Source organism: Marmota monax, unplaced genomic scaffold (genome assembly GCF_021218885.2).
Source record: "Marmota monax isolate L192 unplaced genomic scaffold, Marmota_monax_Labrador192_F-V1.1 WCK01_AAM20220418_F8-fsc00004, whole genome shotgun sequence".
NCBI classification, from domain to species: Eukaryota; Metazoa; Chordata; class Mammalia; order Rodentia; family Sciuridae; genus Marmota; species Marmota monax.
Window position 1 is genome coordinate 17,503,395 of NW_026692881.1, and position 22,429 is coordinate 17,525,823.

The 22,429-nt window shown below is 38.5% G+C and overlaps 1 protein-coding gene across 14 annotated transcripts in view; it reads left to right on the plus strand.

Annotated features, from left to right (window-relative positions):
* Positions 1–2,877: 2,877 nt before the first annotated feature.
* The window catches only part of Btrc (beta-transducin repeat containing E3 ubiquitin protein ligase), a 186,818-nt gene continuing 167,266 nt past the window's right edge, over positions 2,878–22,429 (plus strand). For 5 of the 14 annotated variants that reach the window (XM_058581235.1, XM_058581239.1, XM_058581241.1 and 2 more), the window contains exon 1: positions 2,931–3,031. Coding sequence is in view for 5 of the 14 variants with exons in the window: in XM_046450111.2 (XP_046306067.1) it covers positions 2,984–3,031 (48 nt within the window). In the remaining 9 variants the exon portion in view is untranslated. Of the gene's footprint in view, positions 3,032–3,401; positions 3,421–22,429 lie in introns of those variants that run through there. The other 9 variants (XM_046450111.2, XM_058581238.1, XM_046450113.2 and 6 more) reach the window with 6 other exon arrangements.

The window sequence follows — 22,429 nt, forward strand, 5'->3', positions numbered from 1 at the left end:
TTGTTGGCATCAAAGCTTCTTTGTTTGGCCTTCGTATAATAAAGGCCTATGGAAAGATGGAGTTGGGGCAGAGGGCTGCAGTTCTTCTGAATAAAGTGCCGCAGTCTGGCTGGGCACAAATAACCAAGCCGCCACAAAAGCACTTGTATGTTCAAACAGGAAACTTTATTCCTGAACTCCACCAGCACTCCAGAACTCTCTCTCCCTTCACTGGGCTCTGCCCGCACTCCCCCCCCCCCAACTCCAAGAACTGCCCTATTGCCAGACAGTAAAGGTCTATCTACAATTGAATACACAGTTTAACATAATCATCATCATCTCAATGGCTCGCCTTTCAACCATTCCCTCTGGCAAATTGCTAGGTCATTCAGACTTGACTGTGGCTCTCAACAATAAAACATATCTACCATCCAACTGCATCTCAACTTTTCTTCCACCTGCCAGGATCCTGAATCTGTTTCCCAGGGTTTGAGCCCCTGCAGGACACTAGAGCCTTGCACATGCTAGGCAAGCTCTCTACCACTACACCCTTAGCCCCAAGGTGCACACATTTTAGAGTTACCAGAAACCTTTTCCAGATGACAAAAGGGAGGACTAAAAAAGGTTTTGTTAATTGCCCAAAGTCAACCTATTAACTGGTGAAAGAATGAGCTAGAACAAAGTTTTTCTTTCTTTCTTTCTTCTTTTTTTTTAATCTTCCTCCAGTGCTGACGATCGTTCCCAGGGACTTGTGCATGCTAAGCACGTGCTCCACCATTCATTGAGCTGTACCTCCCAACCCAGAACCATGTCTCTTAAATCCTAGTCCACTGAACTTTCCTAAAGCATGTTGTATGAGGGGGCTTAGAAAATCAAGACAATTTTCAATTCAGTTTTCTTGATTTGCTTGACCATAGTGGCCAATTTTTAACTAAGAGGATTCAGTCATTTTGTGACCAGCCCCTGCCAGCTCAGTTTCAAACCGTATGTATATAAACTGTCTAGCTGACTGGACTTCTAAACAAAAACTCTTGTGTTTGTTTTACTAGTATTCACTTCTATATGACTGGACAGAGAGGACTGTCACTGATAGCCATTTTTTTCTTTCTTTCTTTCTTTTTTTTTTGGTAACAGGGATTATTGAGGCACTTAACCACTGAGCCACATGCACCTGTGCTCCCCACCCCCCTGCTTTTTTTGTATTTTGTTTAGAGACATGGTATCACTGAATTTCTTAGGGCTTCACCAAGTTGCTGAGACTGGTTTTGAACTTGTGAATCCTTCTGTGATGGCCAGTCATATCAGGCAATATTTTCATACTTCTTTATGGATAACCAAGATAAACAAGTGAGTTTCAGCAGTAAACTCTCTGTCTCAGCCTCCTGAGCAGCTGGGATTAAAGGCATGTATCACCATGCCTGGTAGTGACATTTTTTTCAGAGTAAGCATCTGTCAGTGTTTTCTACCTTGGGGTTGGCCTTCCTGTCCTTGGCCATGCTTCTGCTCATGCTCTTAATAGAACATGGTGCCCACCATGTTCTTCAATTGGGGTCCTAGTGGTGCAGACCACAGTAAGATCCCATGCCTCTTTGCCCAAGATGCTATTTCTCTTCAAGCTGCATCTGGCTCCTATAATTCCTTTGATAACCATATCACATTACTGTCTTAGCTCTATGAAAATTTCCAGGAAGTTTTCTAACCAACAAGTTCTAAGTCTTCTACAGTTTGCACTTGTGTAGACCTTTTTTTTAAAAAAATTCAAGAGCAAAGTTTTTATTAACTGAAAGTCTACAATGTGCTAGGTATTATGTTGAGTTCTGTGGACATAGGGATGACCAGGAAAGTGTCAACATACTAGAAATGTAAGCACCACAAGGAAAGGTCTGTCTTGTCTACAAATGAATTCCCATTTCTTGAGATAATGTCTGCACATGATGTGTACTCACTATTTATTGAAAGAACAAATGGTAAAATAGTTTACAGCTGAAGTTTTGCCTATAAAAGGCATTTTACTAATTCAGTTATTTTATAAATTAAGATATTTTGTACCAGCTCATCATAAAGTTTCCTTTAGCCAAATCCTAAGGTTTTTGTTTTTATCCTAAGGTATATCAAATTTCCCAAATAAACTGTATGGTCTCTTTTTATGGCCAAAGAAAATACTTATATGCTTTATTTGCTGGGTGGTTATTGTATTTCACCACTGAAGGACTTCTCACTTCAGTCAGTGCAGGACTTACATCTCAGGGTTAGGAATAGCAGGCTTTACTTTCTAAGCGCTAAACACCGAGAATTTCCTGAGCTGAGTTTTATCTGCTCCTGACTTACTATGGGGGAGGAAAGGTGTGAGAAAGTATGAGAGGATAGCTTAGGAGGATCTTGAAATTCTGCAGTAATCTGTGAGCTGCTGCCACGTGCCCATTGGATCTGAAACTATAGGTCTCAATCCTCCCGCAGGTGCCAGGTATTTGAAATGTGGGAGCGTATATGTTTCTAAAACCACCGTTAGGGCGGCCTGAGGAACTCCGAGTCTTCCGTTTCTCCTAGTATCTGGGTTACAGGTGAGGCATTGGTCGCCATCTTGGTATTAAATGCCCCACAAGCCGCCACTAGCGTCTCCCGGTAACCACGGAGACACGCATGCCCCGCCCTCCCCTCATCTATAAACTACAATTCCCACCAGCGGATTTCCTAGCCCAAACTGCGAGTCTTCTAGGTTTGGCTTGCCGGCTACCGCAACCCTGCCGCAGTGATCCGCGGGAGTTGCGGTTCGTGGCTTGGCCTCGCCTTTCTCCGAGGGACGCTCCCGAACTACAAGTCCCGTGAGCCAGCGGGTCACGCGCGTGCGGAGCTGCTGGTCCTTCTCGTCACCCCCGCTTGAGCCCGTGAGGTAGGAGAGGGCGGGGGGAAGGAAGAGGAGGCGGGATCCCTGCGCTGCGTTGGCTGCGGCCTGGCACCAAAGGGGCGGCCCCGGTGGAGAGCAGACCCAGCGGCCCTGGCGATTATGGACCCGGCCGAGGCGGTGCTGCAGGAGAAAGCGCTCAAGTTTATGGTGAGGAGACGGTGCAGGCAGGGGAACGACGGAGGCGGTGGCATTGGAGACGTTTCTGAGCTTGGGCCTGGGCCGCTATTCCACAGCGGGAGCGGGCAGAGGGACCCTTGGCCGAGGCTGGCGGCGGGGCGGCTGGAGGGACGGGACCGGAGCTCCTGGGAGGAGGCTGGGGGTGACGGAGGGGACCCCATAGGTGGGGGCAGCTGCTCCGCCATCTTGTGGAAGAGAGGCCAAGTGACAGCAGGAGTTTATTGGAGGAGGGGGCTCCAGGCGGCGCGCGGGGCCCTGGAGGTAAAGGGGCGTGGGGACAGTTATCGAAGAGCTGAGGAAGCCAGGTGGAGAGGCGCCTTCGGGCCACTGCCGGGGCCTTCCCGGTGTCAGGGTTACGGGTAAGGCCGAGGAAAGGAGGTGCATTCGGGAGTGGGGAATGGAAGCATGGGAGAGTGGGAAGACAGATATTGGGGTGAGAGGTGTGGGGGGGACCGGCAGGGCTGGATGCCTGTGGGTTTAAAGAAAGAGAAAGGGAAGTCAGGGTCAGAGGGAGGCTTGTAATTTTGTAGAACAAGATTAGATAGCCTTTGCCTCTAGGATGGAGTTCCAGCTCGTCCAAACTAATGTTGACAAACTCTGGAAAGGAAGGGGCCTTACTTAGGGAAGATAAGGACTGGGGACCTAGGGCTATGATGACAATACTTGGGGGAGGTATGGTGTGTTGATTGTGAGCCAGAATTACAAAGATCAGGAAAAGGGACACATACACTAGTTTGAAAGGGAGAGGCTAAATTATTGTAGTAAGTTGGAGGTGATGAAAAGAGGCTAACTGGTCAGGGAAACATGGGTACAGGGGATTGGACAAAACTAATATCTAATAGGGTAAAAACCAAACCAAAACAAAAAACTTGTGCGGTAGTAAAATTTTGGAGACCCGGTGCAGTATATCACTTTCGGGAAAATGCAAGGAATTGGAGGTTAGAGTTGCAAAGACCCAACAGAAGTAATGAGATTTATGGAGAAATTCAGGAGATGCAAATGGGGGATGTAGGTAGTGGGAAGTGTGAGATATCAGTTGGTGGTTATCCATCAGTTTTACATTCAAACAGTGTGAGCATAGATTACATTTTGTGGGTGTTTAAACCCCTTCCAACCTCTTTAACTTTGTATCATGCTTTTCTTTTGCTGTGCTTATATATGGCAAACTTGTATATGTAGTCTGATATTTGATGCTTTTAATCTGATGCTTTTTGTATATCCCAGGTTTAAAGCCAGACTCTGTGTTATAACTAAATAATGGTGGAATGCACACTTTTAGCTTACCAGGTGGCTTTAGGGACGCTTATATTTGCAGTCAAGTCCTGCTTTTTCAGAAGTAATTGTGACCTGTCACTTTAAATCTTGTTCCTTTAAGTAATTAAATAATACAAAATCGTGTCTTCACCTAAAGTACCATAATAAACTAAACATGGATACCAACCCAATTGAATTTAGGCTTTAAACTTACCCATTTATAAGGATATTTTTGTAGAAATTGGTAAAATATAAACTTTATGTTTATATCTGTACCTTTGAAAACACTTAAAGTTTAAATGTATTATTGAGCCTTTGAATTTCTGCCAAATGTTGAAATTTAAAATAATAAGAGACCTTGAAATTATTTTGGATTTTAGAAATAAGTGAAAGTTGCCTGATAGCTATAGCAAACTTCTAGATTTAAGTTAGAAAAGTAGCAGCTTCTTATTTTGTTTTCCTGTTTAGAGGATTGAATCTTAATCCTAATCCTGACACAGAGTTACAGAATAATGTGACTTACAGATCATAAAGAAACATTATGAGATCATCCCGGTCATTCCGCATTAGACCTCAGTCTAGGAACATTCTCAGCTACTTGATCTCTGCTTTGTACCATTGAGTTATGCTTTGATAATGTAATGGCCTCCTGACTGAGTTAAAGTGGACCTGGAGATGGTGGTGTAGTTTGCAACTTTTGGCACACCATACATTATTAAATATTGAGTCAATTTCCATAGGGAGAAGCCAACTTTTTCTATAATTTTAGTTATTTTCATTTTTGATCTTGCCTGCTGTAGTGGCTTTTGCTTGGAAAAAAAAGTCAACTGGAAGAGGGTCACCAAGAATGATACTTTAGTAAGAAAAACAGAATGGAGAGTTAGAGATTTGGTATTCTCTTTCAGCTCAGTAACAGACTTATTATGAATCTGAGTAAGTTACAACTTTCCTTTGGTGCCATTTTCCCTGATATAACATGCTTATTTTTTCAGAGTTGATTTTGAGATAGGACGATATTTATATTTGAGCTTTCCTCTAAGTAGCCAGTGTAAAGTATACATAGAAGGGTTATCATCTTAATCAAATTGATTTTTTTTTTTTTTTATAGTATTGGCTTTGTTCTGGCTTTGTTTATCCTTTCCTTCAATTGTGAGTTAGCTAATAACAACTTTGGTACAGATGCCTTGATTTCCATACTTTAAAAAAATATAGCCAGGCGTGGTAGCACCCCACCTGGAATCCCAGCAGTTCAGGAAGCTGAAGCCTCAGCGGGAAGATTGCAAGTTCAAAGCCAGCCTCAGCAATTTAGTGAGGCTCTAAGCAACTAAGCGAGACCCTGTCTCTAAATAAAATATTAAAAAGGGCTGGGGATGTGGCTCAGTGGTTGAGTGCCCCTGGGTTCAATCTCTAGTACCTAAATAAATAAATAAATAAATAGTTTAGAATGCTTACATGAAATGGATACTTTCATGAAAATGTGCATCACCACATTAATGTGGTGCTTTGATTAGGACTTTTACTATAAAATCTTATTAATGAGATTGCTAATTTGGAGTTGACCATACATTATTATGTATGACCGTAATTTATACATGACCTAAAACTAGCCAATGAGTGCTTGTGAAGAGTGGTATAAGCAGATTGTTTATATCAGTTGGGTAATTGGACCCTAGAGGCACTTTAACAATGAGCTACCCCACCAGCCCTTTTTATTTTTTATTTTGGAACAGGGTCAGGCTACATGGCTGAGGGTCTTGCTAAATTCCTAGGACTAGCATCAAACTTGTCATCCTCCTTCCTCTGCCTCCTGAGTTGCTGGCATTATAGGTAGACAGCTATTACTACTTTTTCTTGTTTAGATTAACTTCTAAGAAAAAAATAAATGATTTGAAAGGAGTAGTTTAGGGCTGGACTTGTAGCTCATTGGTAGAACGCTTGCCTGGCATGTGTGAGGCACTGGGTTTAATTCTCAGCACTGTATAAAAAAAATAAATAAAATAAAGGTCCATTGACAACTAAAAAAATGTTGTTTTTTTTTAAAAGAGTAGTTTACATGAAATAACTTATGTGCTAACCTCTTTCATCCTGCTTTATCAGGCCCTCAAGAACCTTTCCTAAAAGTAATTTCCCTGGTCAGCCATTCTTAAACCTCAGAAAGGATATCAGGAACTGGAAGAGGACCTGGGTAGGAAAATGAAAATGATCCATGAAATATAAACCCAGTTTTATATATATGGGTTCCATTCCCCATTTATTTTTAAAAAGCTGAGGAAGAAATTGATGTTTGTTTATTTATTTATTAGTACTAGGGATTGAACCCAAATGATTAGGAGTGATTAACTACAGAGTCACATCCCAAACCTTTTATTTTATTTTATTTTTTTATTTTGAGACCCGGTCTTGCTGAGTTGCTTAGGGCCTCACTAATTGCTGAGGATGGTCTCAAACTTGCCATCCTCCTCCATATTTTCTCGACTCACTTGGATTATAGGCGTATGCATGGCTTTTCATTTATTTTTTAACGGATAAATATATTCTTGTCCAGTCAATCCCAGAATCAAACAGAGAAACACTTGAAATGGAGATGAAATAATTTTAGGACATACAAAAATAATTTGTGATGCTGGGAATTGAACCAAGGGCCTAGGGCATGCTAGGTAAGCACTTTACCACTGAGCTAATTTCCCAATTCTCATAAAGCTTTTTATGGAGTTGACAAGTAAAATGATATAAAAGATAAATATATTGCTGTGTAACAAATCACCCCCAAATTTAGTAGCTTAAAAAAATCAAAATTTAATTTTTTTTTTTTTTGTAGGTAGTGGAGTATGAATAGGTTCAATAGCTCTACCACTGAGTAAATCCCTAGCCCTTTTTATTTTTTATTTTGAGATGGTCCTGCTAAATTGCCTAGACTGGCCTCAAATTCATGATTCTAATGCTTCAGCTCACGAGTTGCTGGAATTATAGACATGTGCCACCATGCCTGGCAAATTTGGTGGTTTTTATACTTCACATGGTGTTGGCTGGTGCCTTCATGTTTGGAACTTACAAAATGGCCACATTCACATGACTGATCACTGCCTGAGAGTTCAGCTAGGGCTAAAGGCCTTCTGTGTGCTATATGAATCTCTCCTTTTGCTCCTTGGGTTTCCTTAAATCATGGTGGCTGTGTTCTAAGAAGGAGCATTGCAGGATATAGAATGTAGCATCTGTGAGTCATCTTAAATCCTGGGATTTGAAAATCCAAGGAATGTCACTACTTGTCAGATCCAGTCGAGGCTAACCCAAAGTGAGAGGGATTGGGGGAAATAATCTCTATTAATGTGAAGAGTGGCATGCATAAACATGGAGGAGGGGATTGCTGGGAGCAATCTTTTACCATAGATGCTATTCTAGTTGGATGCTCAGACTAAAAAACCAAATGAGATCAGCCAAGTTTGTGGATAACAACACCAGGAATGCTTGGGAGGCATCTCTTTTTTTAACTTCTATGGAATTGATGTGATCTTCTGCATCACTTGCCTTAATGATGTCATTGTAGACGTGGTAACTTTTATTATTTATTTGAGAAACACAGGTATTTAAAAACAAATAGCCAGGCACAGTGGCACATGCTTGTGATCCAGGGGCTGGCTCTGGAGGCTGAGACAGGAGAATTTTGAGTTCAAAGCCAGCCTCAGCAACAGTGAGGCACCAAGCAAGTGTCTCTAAATAAAATACAAAATAGGGCTGGGGATGTGGCTCAGTGGTCGAGTGTCCCTGAGTTCAATCCCTGTACCAAAATAATAATAATAAGAAGAAAAACACATAAGGCTGGAGATGTAGCTCAGTGGTAAGAGCACCCCTGAGTTCAATCCTGGGTACCGCCCTGCCCCCCCCCCCAAAAAAAAAAAAACAAAACATTTTCTTAAGATTTTTCACGGGGCTGGGGATGTGGCTCAAGCGGTAGCGCGCTCACCTGACATGTGTGCGGCCCGGGTTCGATCCTCAGCACCACATACAAACAAAGATGTTGTGTCTGCTGAGAACTAAAAAAAATAAATATTAAAAAATTCTCTCTCTCTCTCTCTTTCTCTAAAAAAAAAAAAAAATCTTAAAAAAGATTTTTCACAAAGGACTTTTCTTTAAATAAATGGGATCGATTACCAGATGGATGGACATTTGAAACTAATTCTTTGTGTAAATTGTGAGAGTTTCTATGCATCCTCTTCCTATTCCCAATTTAGTTTCCAAATTGCTTCTTTCTGGATATTCTAATATAGGTGTTGGGGTGTGAAATTATAGATTAGTGATAATTCTTTGTGCTGTTTTTCTAGATCTGTATTTGTAATAGATGATCATAATAATTTATTTTTGTCTTTTTTTTTTTTTTTTTTTTTGAGTGGATCTTACTATATTGTCCAGACTGGCAGTGAGTTCCTAGGCTCTAGTTATCCTCCTGTCTCAAGTAGTTGCTGTGTAAATATTTCTATGTTACAAGTCACCCCAAACCTTAGTAGCTTAAAAACCCCAATTTGATGTTTTTATTTTGCAGTACCAGGGATTGAATCCAGGGATGCTCTTACCTCTGAGCTACGTCTCCAGCCTTATTTATTTGTTTTTCCCGTTCTATGATTATTTTTTCTTTTCCTTTTTTTTTAAAAAAATATATTTTTAGTTGTAGATGGACACAGTACTTTTATTTATTTTTATGTGGTGCTGAGGATTGAACCAAGTGTGCTAGGTAAGCACTTTACCACTGAGCTATAGCCCCAGCCCTTCTTTTCATTTTAATTAATTAATTAATTAATTTTTTGCACTTGGGATTGAACCCACAGGCACTTTACTACTAAGCTGTATCTGAGTCCTTTTTTAAAAATTTTTTTGAGGGCAGGATCTGAGATTGTCCCCTAATTTGGCAGTTCTTCTGCCTCTTTAGCGTCCTGAGTTGCTGGGATTATAGGTATGTACCATGATACCTGGCTTTTTAAAAATATTTTAGTTTCCAAAAAATTAATTTTTTTTGTGGTATTGGGGCTTGAACTCAGGGGGGCTCCATTACTGAACCACATCCCCAACCATATGATGATGATGATGATGATGATGATGATGATGATGATGATGATGATGGGAATCATCAAACCCAGGGCCTTGCATGTGCTAGGCAAGTGTTGTACCACTGAGCCACATCCCAGCCCTCTATTTTTTATTTTGAAAAGAGGTATCACTATACTGTCATATATAACTAATTAGAACATATTAAAAAAATAAATAAAAATAAAAGAAGTCTTACCGAGTTACCCATGCTGGCCTCAAACTTGTGTTCCTGCTGCCTATGGAGTAGCTGGGATTATAAAGTGTGTGCCACCTCAACTGGCTAGGGTAAAATATTTTGAAATCTCATTTACTTTCTAACAGTTGTTTTTTTTAGCACTATATAGAGGATTGAAAGCATTCGACCACTGGCCTATATCCTCAGCCCCTAGCAATATTTTAATATAGCACAGAAGTGTTTTCTACATGTGGATAGTGAGAATTCATTGAGAATGAAATAGAAAATATTTACCAAAATTTGACAACTTAGTCAGTAAACTTAAGTCAGCAAAAAGAAATATAAGGCCCTGGGTTCAATCCCTAGCACCAAAAGAAAGCCTTCTCTTTCTTTAATAAATCAATTTGAGCATCCTAAAATTGGCATTGAAGGGGTAAAAAATCTCTATTCAATTGTATTCACCCAGTGGGGGGGGGCGGGGGGGGGGGCCGGGAATCTCTTGCAGAGTTAGCATAGCCTGAGGCGTATTCCCTTTCATTTCCCAAAGTCCAATTGGGAACATTTTACAAAAGACTCAGATAACAAAAGTAAAATAGATACTGAGATTAATATTTGTACTAAGAATAAGATTGTTCTCTGAGATGCTCGGTTAATTTCATATGTAGCCAGGGTAGGGGTTGGGGAAGCAAGGGAGCAAGAGTCCCAAGGTTTGGAGAGAATTCCTGCCTGTGTAGTAAAACCTTTTGAGTTGGAATTTTTCTTCTGAAGTTTCCTTCTTCCTGTAATTAGGCTCTTCTTTCAGAGTTACACTCACCTTTCCTACTCACAGGCTTGTGACCTGACCTGATGTTGTGCCAATAACAGAATAACACAGAAGTGGGTGAGGTTTTTTGTGTTTATAGCAATGGCTACTATTTATTTATTCATTTGTTTTTTCTTTTTGGGTGCTGGGAATTGAACCCAAATCCTCATGCTTGTTCAGTGTTAAGCTGTGCCATCAGCCTGTATTTATTAAGTGTTTATGCTGTTCCAAATTTAATGTTCTAAGTTCTTTTACTAATATTATGTCATCTAATTCGCCCAATAATCCTGTGAGATAGATTCTTTAATGGTACTGGGAATTGAACTAGAGGTGTTCTACCACAACTGCATTCCCAGTCCTTTTTATTATTTATTGAGACAGGGTATCTCTAAGTTACTGAGACTGGCCTCAGACTTTGGTCCTCTGCTTCAGTTTCCCAAATAGATGGGAGTACAGGTGGGTGCCACCTCATCTGGCTCCTTTCAGTGATGCTTGTAACAATTTGAACTGAAACAAAATTTGTATCAAGGTCATACATAATGCTCTAACAGCTTCCTTGGTAGCAGGTAGAGATTTTCCAATTCTTTATTTGCACCTAAATTTAAGGTTTCGAGATGTGATGCTGGTATTTTTAGATGTCTGGAGAACTTTCAGGCTTTGCTGAAAAGTCATGGAGACAGACATTCAGGAATTTGGATAAATGTTTTGTATTTGGATGCATAAGTCTTTGCATTTGAGAAGTATTATTCTAAACTGTTAATATGCTTGTTTGTGAATTGTTGGATTATGGATAGTGTTTTGAAATATTTAATGGCCTTTTTTTTTTTTTTAAATGGCATTAGGGATTGAACCCAGGGGTGCTTAAGCAATGAGCCACAGCCCTTTTTTATTTTTTTATTTTTTTATTTTTTTTAATTTTTTATTGTGGGTTGTTCAAAACATTACAAATTTCTTGACATATCATATTCCACACTTTGATTCTAGTGGGTTATGAACTCCCACCTTCACCCCATACACAGATTGCAGATTCATATCAGTTACACCCTTTTTTATTTTTGAGACACAGTATTGCTAAGTTGCTTAGGGCCTAAATTGCTGAGGCTGGCTTTGAAATTTCGATCCTCCTAGCTCAGCCTCCAGAGTCACTGAGATTATAGTTGTCCACCACCACACCCAGCTAGGGCCTTTTTAACAATATGAAAGCACTTGAAAGAGAATACAAAAAGAAAAAGAAAATGGAGGGAGACGTCATTGACAAGGGATGTGTGCTTTATTTAGCACCAGAGGGGCACATTTCCAGGAGGAGAATGGTCGGGGCTGCCGTAAGGGTCTGGGTATTATAGGGCATTAGCAGAGCCATGAGAGGAGCTAATTAATTAGTTGCAGATGCACGTGATATCTTTATTTTATTTATTTATTTTTATGTGGTGCTGAGGATTGATTGAACCTGGCATGTCACATGTGCTAGGCAAGTGCTCTACCACTGAGCCCCAGCCCCAGCCCCAGCCCAAGTTAGTTATTTTTGGTGGGCTCTTTGGGCCACAGGGCCAGGTCATGGGAGGAGTTTTGGTAGCAGGGTGTTAATTTAGGGCAGGGCAGGAGGGCAGGTAGGGAAACAGTAAGGGAAGTTTCCTACCTGGGGCCTATTGAGATGATTAAAATATTTTATTTTAATTATTATTTTAAAATCTTATTTATTTTTGTTATCATTCTTTTAATTATCTAATATTTTCCAGAATCTTTTATGGTGAGTATTGTATCATATTTAATCAAACAAGCTCAAATTTGGTATATTGCATATATCTGTTTATAAAACAAATATCCAAAATTGAATATAGGGGCACTTAATCATGGACTACAATGTAACAAGTATTAAACAGACACACTACTCTGAGCTCTAGTTTTCCTTTTTGGTACTGAGGATTGAAACCAGGGACACTTTATCACTGAGCTAACATCCCAATCCCTTTTATTTTTAATTTTTGGACAGGGGGTTTCAAAGTTGCTGAGAGCCTCACTAATTTGCTAAGACTGCCCTGGAACTTGCCATCTTCCTGCCTCAGCCCCCCTAACCACTGGGATTGCAGGCGTGTACCACCATCTACTGCTCAGTCCTGTTTTTGATGGACACTTGGGTTATTTCCAGATTTTGGCTACTTTAATTGTGCTGTTATAAATAAAGTTATACCTGTTTTTTTTTTTTTGTTTTTTTTTTTTTACATATTTTTGCTGGATATATATTTAGGAGTGGAATTACTAGATCATAGGACAAAAATATTTAGCTTAGTAGATACTGTGGAACCATTTTCCATTTTCTCTAGTAGTGTTTAGGAGTTCCCACTGGAACATTCACTGAAGAATGTCTTTTTTTTTTTTTTTCTTTTTCTTTTTATAGTGCTGGGGATTGAACCCAGGGCTTTGTGAATTTGTTGTACTGTCTTTCTCACTGTAGCCATTCTAGTGGATGAAGGGTACTATTCTATAAAATTTGCATTTCTTTAATGACTAATGTAAACAAGCACTATTTTAGGTTTATTGACTATTAGCCTCTTTGGTAAAGTGTCTATTCAAGGTTTTTTTTTTAATTGTTATTGGATTGTTGCCTCTTTTCTTCCTTTGTTTTTATATTTTTTTGTGTTTTTGATGCTGAGGATTTACCCAGAGGCCCTTTACCACTGAGCTATATCCTCCAGCCTTTTTCATTTTTCATTTTAAGACAGGGTTCTCACTAAATTGCTTAGGGCCTGTAGCTGAGACTGGCTTTGAACTTGCTATCCTTCTCTTTCAGCCTCCTGGGTTGCTGAGATTATAGGTGTGGCCCAGGACTGGTGTTGTTTGGCCTTTTCTTATTGATTTGTTCTGTATGTTTCTGTAAAATACACATCCCGTGTATGATATATGGTGTATTTGTAGGAACACATTATTTTGTTTGTTTTCTCCCTCCCTCCTTTCTCCTTCCCTCCTTTTCTTTCTTTCTTTTTTTTTTTTTTGTTGTTGTTGTACTGGTGAGCCACTCATCCTGCCTCCTCCCCCCTTTTTAATTTTGAGAGGTTCTTGATAAGTTGCTGAGGCTGGCCTAGAATTTGCAATCTTCCTGCCTGAGCCTTAGTAGCTGGGATTAAAAGCATGGGACACCATATCCAGTTTCCTTCAGACTTCATTTAAGGGATCAAGAAAAATTTTCAAAAGATTTTTACTACTTACACAGAGTTCAAAGGATTAGTAACATTTTCTCCCTACATACCAGGATGTGAAAAAGAATGATCACCATTAGTACCATCATTTAAAGCTAGGTGCAATGGCTTTAATTCCAGCAGTGTGGGACACTGAGGCAGGAGGATCAAAAGTTCAAAGCCAACTTCAGCAATTTAGCAAGGAGGCCCTAAGCAATTTAGTGAGTCCCTGTCTCAAAATAAGATTTGAAAAGGGCTGCAGATGTGGCTATGGCTCAGTGGTTGAATACCTTGGGGTTCAATTTCTAGTACCAATAAATAAATAAATGATCATTTTAAAAAGAAAGAAAGAAGCTAGTCATGGCCTATAGTCCTGGGAATTTGGGAGACAGAGTTGGGAGGATTGCAAGTTCGTGGCTAGCCCCATTAATTTAGCAGGACTCTGTGTCAAAATAAAAGGGACTACAGATAGCTCAGTGGTAGAACACCCCGGGGTTCAATCCCCATAACATAAAAAAAGAGCATTTTAATGCCCTCTCCCAATATGTGTGTGTGTAGTTTATGTATACATGTTTTCATACATATATATATATATATACACACACACACACACACATATACACACACATATATAAAACATATGAACATACATACAACTCAGAGTAAAGAAAATAAAGGAAACAACATTTTTGGACTATGTGGAATAATACCTGTTGGGAAAACATATAACAGCAGCAGCACCCCAGAGGAAAACTCCAACATGGTGTCTAACGACCCTCTTTCACCTCTTTCTTTCACTGGCGCGAAACGTTCCCGCTGGCGCCAATGTTCAAACCCTGCTGGTGGGAAGCTTAGCCCCAATAAGAATTAACTTCTTGGGCTCCAGAACTGACATATGGAAGAGCTTGCCAATAAATGGGCGACCTGTTATCTACCTCAGCCCTGCTACCTCTCCTTAGACCTATATAAACACACAGCCTTTGGTAATAAAGCGGAACCTCTTCGGTGATCTGTGTCGTGTGGTGCGGCGCCTTCCAGTCTTACAATACCCCTTACTGTGCACTGCAAGCATACAAGTATATCTACCTCCTAATCCCAAGAAACTGTGAATATGTTAGGTATATAGCAAAAGGAATTAGGGTTGCCAATAGAATCAGGATTGCTAATCAGCTGACTTTTACGTAGGGAAATTGATCAGGTGTGTCTGGGTTGGACTCAGTTTAATTACAAGAGTCCTTAAATGTGTAAGGAGGAGGAAGAAGAGGTCAGAATGGTGCTGTGTAAGAATTCAAACTAGTGTTGCTAGATTTGAAGATGAGGAAGAGGTCCATAAGCTAAGGAATTAGAGCAGGTTCTAGAAGCTGGAAAGGGCAAACCTAGAATCTATAGAACCGACCAGAAGACAGCCCCACCAACACCTTGGTTAGAACTCAGACCCATTTTAGACTTCTAAACTACAGAGCTATAAAATAATAAATTTGTGTTGTATTAAGCCATTAAATATGTGGTACTTTTTTACTGCAGCTATAGAAAGCAAATAACAGTCTTTCCCAAATGTTAGTTGGTGTGTACATGCATCTGTGTGTATGTGACTTGAGAAATAAGTAATATATACATGTGTATATATGTCTGTGTGTGGTTTATGTATATTTATGTATTCACTAGTCTTTTTTTAAAAATTTTTTTTTAGTTGTAGATAGACACAATATCCTTATTTAATTTATTTTATTTTTATGTGGTGCTGAGGATTGATCCCAGTGCCTCATGCATGGGAGGCAGGAGCTGTACCACTGAGCCACAACCCTACCCCCTTATTCATTAGTGTTTTATTTTACTGCTGAACCATAAAGATTTCTTGATGGATTGATACTGGCCCTTGGATTAGTGTTTGGTAGAACTACCAGTGTAGTTCTTTTTTTTTTTTTTTTTAAAGAGAGAGAGAGAGAAAGAATTTTAATATTTATTTATTTTTTTTTTTTAGTTCTTGGCGGACACAACATCTTTGTTTGTATGTGGTGCTGAGGATCGAACCCAGGCCGCACGCATGCCAGGCGAGCACGCTACCGCTTGAGCCACATCCCTAGCCCAGTGTAGTTCTTTTTTAGTATTTTATTTTGAGTTCGCCTCAGAATTACAGAAGAATTCTGAATACATTTAACATTTTTTTCCTTTTATAATTTTGCACACTGGGTTTTTTTAGTATATATATATATATTTTTTAATTGTAGATGAACACACAGTTATCTTTATTTATTTTTAATGTGGTGCTAAGGACCGAACCCAGTGCCTCACATATGAGAGGCAAGCGCTTTACCATGAGTTACAGCCCCAATCCTACATTAACATTTTTTTTTTTTAAAATGTATATTTTTAGGTGTTGATGGATATTTATTTATTTATATGTGGTGCTGAGAATCAAAACCGGTGCCTCACAAATGCTAGGTAAGCACTCTACAACTAAGCCACAACCCCAGCCTAACATTTTTTTTTTCTTGATGCATTTGAGAGTAAGTTGTTTTGTCAGTATTACCACAAAATATTTGAGGGCTGGAGTGTTGTGGCTCAGTGGTTGAGTGCTCACCTAGTATTCGCAGGTCCATGGGTTTAATCCTAGCACCACATAAATAAATAAATAAAATAAAGGTATTGTTTCCAACTAAAACTAAAAAATAAACATTTAAAAAAAATTTGAATGTGTATTTTCTACAAAAAATGTACATTGTTGTGCTGGGGATGTAGCTCACTGTAGAGTACTTTCCTAGCATATATGAGGCCCTGGGTTCAACCCCCCAGTACTGGGGGGGGGGTGCGGGAAACAAAAGACATTCTACATAACTATCAAAATTTGGAAATTAACAGATGCAAGTTTAATGCTCAAATTCTGTTCAAACTTTGTTGATTATGCCAGTAATGTACTTTATAACAAGAGGATTTTCTCCAGAATCACACATTTAATATAGTTGTCTTATCCCTTTAGTCTCTGTCAATCTGGGAACAGTTTGTTAGTCTTTCTTTGATGGTACTTTTGAAGATTATAAATTGGAACTGAGTGCAAAAGTGCAGACCCAAAATCTTAGCAACTCTCCCTCCTGGAGGCTGAGGCAGGAGGATTGCAAGTTGGAGGCCAGCTTCAGCAATTTGGTAAGACTGTCAGCAACTTGATACCTTGTCTCAATATAAAAAACAAAAAAGGACTGGGGATGTTGCTCAGTAGTGAAGTGCCCCTGCGTTTAATTCATAGTATATATTTTTAAAAAATTATAAATTGGTTATTCTGTACAGTGTTCTCTAAATAATTTGGGTTTATCTGATTTTCTGATAATGTTTCCTCATGATTTCATCTAGGTTATGTATTTTGGGCAGAAATACTAAAGAAGTGATGTTACATTTTATTTATTATCTTCTATTAGGTGTCACATGATTTTTATTTTTCTTATAATTTTGTTTTTTGATTAAGGTGACATCCATCAGTTTGCTCCTTTAAAATTAATGTATTTCACTGGGTGTGGTAGCATAGGCCTGTAGTCCCAATGGCTAGGGAGCCTGAGGCAGGAGAATTGCAAGTTCAGTGCTAGCCTCACCAATTATCGAGGCCCTAAGCAATTTAGAGGGACCTTGTCTCAAAATAAAAAATAAAAAAAGGGTTGGGGATGTGGCTCAGTGGTAAAGAGCCCCTAGGTTCAATCCCTGGTACAAAAAAAAAGGAAAGAAAAAGAAAAGGCGAGTTCCTTGGCCCTCCTTCAGACTTGAATCAGGATCTGCATTTTTTAAAAAACGTAGTCTAGCTTTTAATTTATTTCTTTTTGGTTAGCAATTTTTTTGTTTTCTGGTACAGGGATTGAACCCCCAGAGGGGCTTAACCATTAAGCCACATCTCAAGCCCTTTTTAATATTTGAGACAGAACCTTGCTAAATTGCTAAGTTGCTGAGGCTGACTTTGACCTTGTGATCCTCTTGCCTCAGCCTCCAGAGTCACTGGGATTATAGGAGTGAGCCACCTTTCTGGGCTACTTGGTTAGCACTTTTTTTATTTAAGAAATCTTTGCTTATCTCAAGATCATTAAAAATAAATACACACACATACACACACTTGTGTAAATGTAAAAATTAATAATCTCGTGGTTAAATACACAGAATGTAAAATTTGCTGTCTTAATCATTCTTATTACAATTTTGTTTATTTATTTATTACTAATGTGGTGCTGAGAATCAAACCCAGTGTCTCCCACATGCTAGGCAAGCGCTGTACTGCTGATTCACAACCCCAGCCCTATCTTAACCATTTTTAAGTGTACCATTAAGTGTAGTGTTAAATATACTCACATTATTATACAACCAATCTCCAGAATTTTTTTCATCTTATACAATTAAAACTCTATACCCACTAAACAATAATTCCCCAATTCTCCTTCCCAGCTACTGACAATCACTGCTCTATTTTGGTTCTATGAATGTGACTACCCTAGTTATTTCATATAAGTGAAATCAAGCAGTATTTGTCTTATTTCACTAAGCATGATGTCCTACAGGTTCACCCATTGTTAAAGTATTGTCTTATTTCTTATACGGCTAAATAATATTCTATTGTGTGTCTATATCATGTTTTATTTATTTTAATTTGTTTTTGTTGTTTGGGATTGAATCAAGGCCTTATGCATGCTAAGCACATGCTCTAACACTGTAGTACACTCCAGCCCCATACTGTATTACTCATTTGTCATTGGACACTGGGGCTGTTTCTTTACAGTGCTGCTGTGAACATGATGTTATAGTTACCTCAAAACCCTGAGAAACTTTATTGTTTTATATTTATAATTTAGATCTGTAGTCTGTCTGGAAATAATTTTTATGTATAATGTGAGAATCATTCTTTTTTCCCTTTTTATATCTGACTGATTCAGCAATCAGATATGGAAGAGATTGATCACTTTTGTCATATATGAGGTGTCTATGTGTGTGTGAATTTGCTTCTGTAATAGTATATTTTTGTGTGTTTATGGTACCATAGATTGAACCTGGTGCCTTGTGCATACTAAGCAAATACTCCTCCATCCTGCTTTTTTTTTTTTAAAGGTGTGATTCTGTTTTCCAGATTGACCTTGAACTTGTGAGTAGCTGGGTTTACAGGTGTGTACTTCTGTGTTCAATATCATGGTCTATGTATTCTTGTCAATATCACACCTTTTTTTTTTTTTTGCGGTACTAGGAATTGGACCTAGAGCCCACATGAGCTTGGCAAGTACTCCACCACTATGTTATATTCCCAGCTTTTTAAAATTTTGAGACAGGGTCTTGCTAAGTTGTCTAGACTGGCCTGGTACTTGAGATCCTCCTGCATTAGCCTCCTGAGTAGCTGGGATGACAACAGTGCACCACTGCACCTGGTCACATTTTCTTAATTACTATATTTTTTATAACCGTCCTAGCATGTGGTTGTATGTCCCTGCCCCTCAACCCCCCACCCTCAATATTGAATTGCCAGTTCTTGGCTCTTCATATTTCCACATGTATTAGAATCATCAATTTCCATAAAACGTCTGCTATGGTTTTCATTGGAATTGTACTGAACGTATATATTTTGGGAGAACTGAAATCTTAACACTACCGAGTTTTGTAACCACGAAAACGGTATATCCTTCCATTTATTTAGGTCTTTAATATTTTTCTGTATAGGGGCTGCAGTTGTGGCTCAGTAAGTAGTAAAGCACTTGTCTAGCATGTGTGAAGCACTGGATTCAATTCTCAGTACCACATAAAAAATAAATAGATAAAATAAGGGCATTGTATTTATCTATAACCCCCCAAAAATTAAAAAAAAATCTCTGTATAGAGAAACTTTGTACATAGGTACAGAGTTTTTATATTGTTTTAAGGGCAAGGGATGTAGCTGGTAGAGTGCCTGCATGCAACAAGACCTGTGGTTCAATCCCAGTATGGCAAAAAAAAAAAAAAAAAGTTTTAGATTTATTTAGAGAGAGAGAGAGAGAGAGAGAGATCGAAAGAGAGAGAGAAGATTTGTTCTCAGGTATTTTGGATGTATTTAGATACTTTTTTTTAAAAGTATCTAATTTTTTTAAAAAAATTAATTATTTGTTGCTGATAGTGAAAAGATTTTTAGTGTGAAGTCTCTGACCCCAAGACTAGATATAAACCTGTTGAATACTTTTTTTTTTTTCCTGAAAGGTCTGTAATTTACATTTGAATCTAGTTCTCACTGGGGTCAGTAACAGCAAAGAAAGGTGTGGCAGTGTGCACTGTAATTCCAGCTACTAGGGAGGCTGAGGCAGGGGAGGTTGAGGCAGAGGATTGCAAGTTCAAGGCCAGCCTTGAACAATTTAGCTAGACCCTCTCTCAAAATAAAAATAAAGGCTGGGGATGTAGTTCAGAGGTAGAGCGCTAGCCTGGCATGTGCAAGACCCTGGGTTCATTCTTCAGTACTACAAAAAACAAACAAAAACTAAAACTAATTGTTTGATTTAGAGTGGATTAGATTGAGGAGTGGGGAGAATAGACATAGGCAGGGACACCATTTAAAGGTTGTAGGCAAGAGGCATTGTGGACTTGTGCTAATGCATTAAATATCTGGAAAAGGAAGACAGACATTTGAGAAAGATTCTGGAGAGAATGAATATAGTTTGCTGGGAGTAGGATAGGACAAATGAAGAAAAAGAACTCTTGAGAAAAGTAAAATATGACTGGCGTCCGTAGTATTTGCAATGATCAGTATTTGTTATTTTAGTTAGTGAATAGATGTATAGTGATTTTTTTTGTGGTTTTAATTTGCATTTCTCCAAAAGATGCCTCAGTTCTTGATGCTTTTATTCATTGAGGGTTAAGTACCAAAAATAATAATGGTTATCAGAAGAAAGTATTTGATATGCCTTAAATTTAATGTTTTATGAAAAAAAATTTTTGAGTATTTTAATAGTGTATACCTTTACAAAGTTTCAAATAAGGAAATGCATGATGATGCATGCCTGTAACCCAGTGCCTCAGAAAGCCGAGGCAGGAATATCAAAAGTTTAAGGCCAGTCTGGGGAATTAGTGAAAGGTAGTCTCAAAATAAAAAATAAAAAAGGCTGGGAGTGTAGTTTAGTGGTAGAATGCCCCTTGTTCAATTCCCAATACCACACACACACACACACACACACAAAAGCACAGTTTCAAGTAAGTCCTGTGACCTTGAAGATGAGAGTTACTTTATAGGGTTTATTTTATTTTATTTAAGTGGCCTTTAGTCTTAAGTAGAATATGTGGCTTTTAATAAACTGAAGAGATGGGCAAATGAAAAAGAAAAATGTCTCATCATCCTATAATATTTTTTGGTGATTGGTCTATATTTTACCTCCTCTTTCTATAATTTTCTTTTTCTTTTTTTAAAATATTTTTTAGTTGCAGATAGACACAATACCTTTATTTATTTATTTTTATGTGGTGCTGAGGATTAAACCCAGTGCCTCATGTGTGCAAGGCAAGCGCTCTACTACTGAGCCGCAATCCCAGCCCTAATTTCTTTTTTAATAAAGCAAAAAATAAATGAGAAACACCAATGTGATCAAGATCATTATGATCTTAGTCAACAACTACTGATCTCTTGCTCCTGGTAATAGATAATAATGCATAATAGGATTTTGAAACTTTATTCTGGCAAATAATTTAGATACAATGAAGGCTTTCTTTTGACTAATTCATTTATTTATTCCCATCTATTTCATCTCCCTTCTTTGTATATCATCCTAAGCAGCAGTCTGTATTATAAGAAGCAAAGCTAAGTGATTGGTAATTAAATGTTTAGTGTTTATTTTTGTTGGTTATTAGCTTGAGGTTAAATTTGTTTAATGAGTGCACATGGAAGAATTGTGCTTTGTACATTTTGAATGCATACTTGCTGATCACCAGCATGGTACTCCCATTTTATGGAAACTAGAATGTAATTTCTTACTTTTTAATGATTGTAGAGTTTTATAGTTATTGAATCTTTGTTATGATGGTGTTAGTCACATCAGCACTTTCTTTGCTACCAAGTTCTCAGTTAGGAAATCGCTTCTCCATTATAACTTGTTTCCTTGGGAAAGTAAAGTCTACTTTGAAGCAGTTTCCAGTAATATATGTTTTTTATTATTATTATTGTTTTTATTTGTTCTACTTAGTTGTACACGACAGTAGGATGCATTTTAATTCATTGTACACAAATGGAGCGCAACATTTTGATTCTCTGGTTGTACACGGTGTAGAGATGCACCATTTGTGCAATCATACATGTACCTAGGGTAACGATGTCTATATCATTCTACCATCTTTCCTACTCTCATAATCTCCCTCCATCCTCCCCTTTGCCTAATCCCAAATTACTTCATTCTTCCCATACCCCTAACCCCCCAATCATAGATATCAGTATCTACTAATCAGAGAAAACATTTGACCTTTAGTTTTTTGGGATTGGCTTACTTTGCTTAGCATAATATTCTCCAACTCCATCCATATACTTGCAAATGTCATAATTTTGTTCTCTTTTAATGCTAAGTAATATTTCATTGTGTATATGTACTATAGTTTCTTTATCCATTCATCTGTTGAAGGGCTTCTAGGTTGGTTCCACAGTTTAACTATTGTGAAATGAGCTGCTGTGAACATTGATGAGGCTGTGTCACTATAATATGCTGATTTTAATTCCTTTGGATATAGACCGAGGAGTGAGGTAGCTGGGTCAAATGGTGGTTCCATTGCAAGTTTTCTGAGGAATCTCCACACTGCTTTCCAAAGTGGTTGTGCCAATGAACAGCAATGTGTGAGTGTACTTTTCCCCCCACATCCTCTCCAACATTTAATATTGCTTGTATTCTTGATAACTGCCATTCTGACTGGGGTGAAATAGAGTAGTTTTC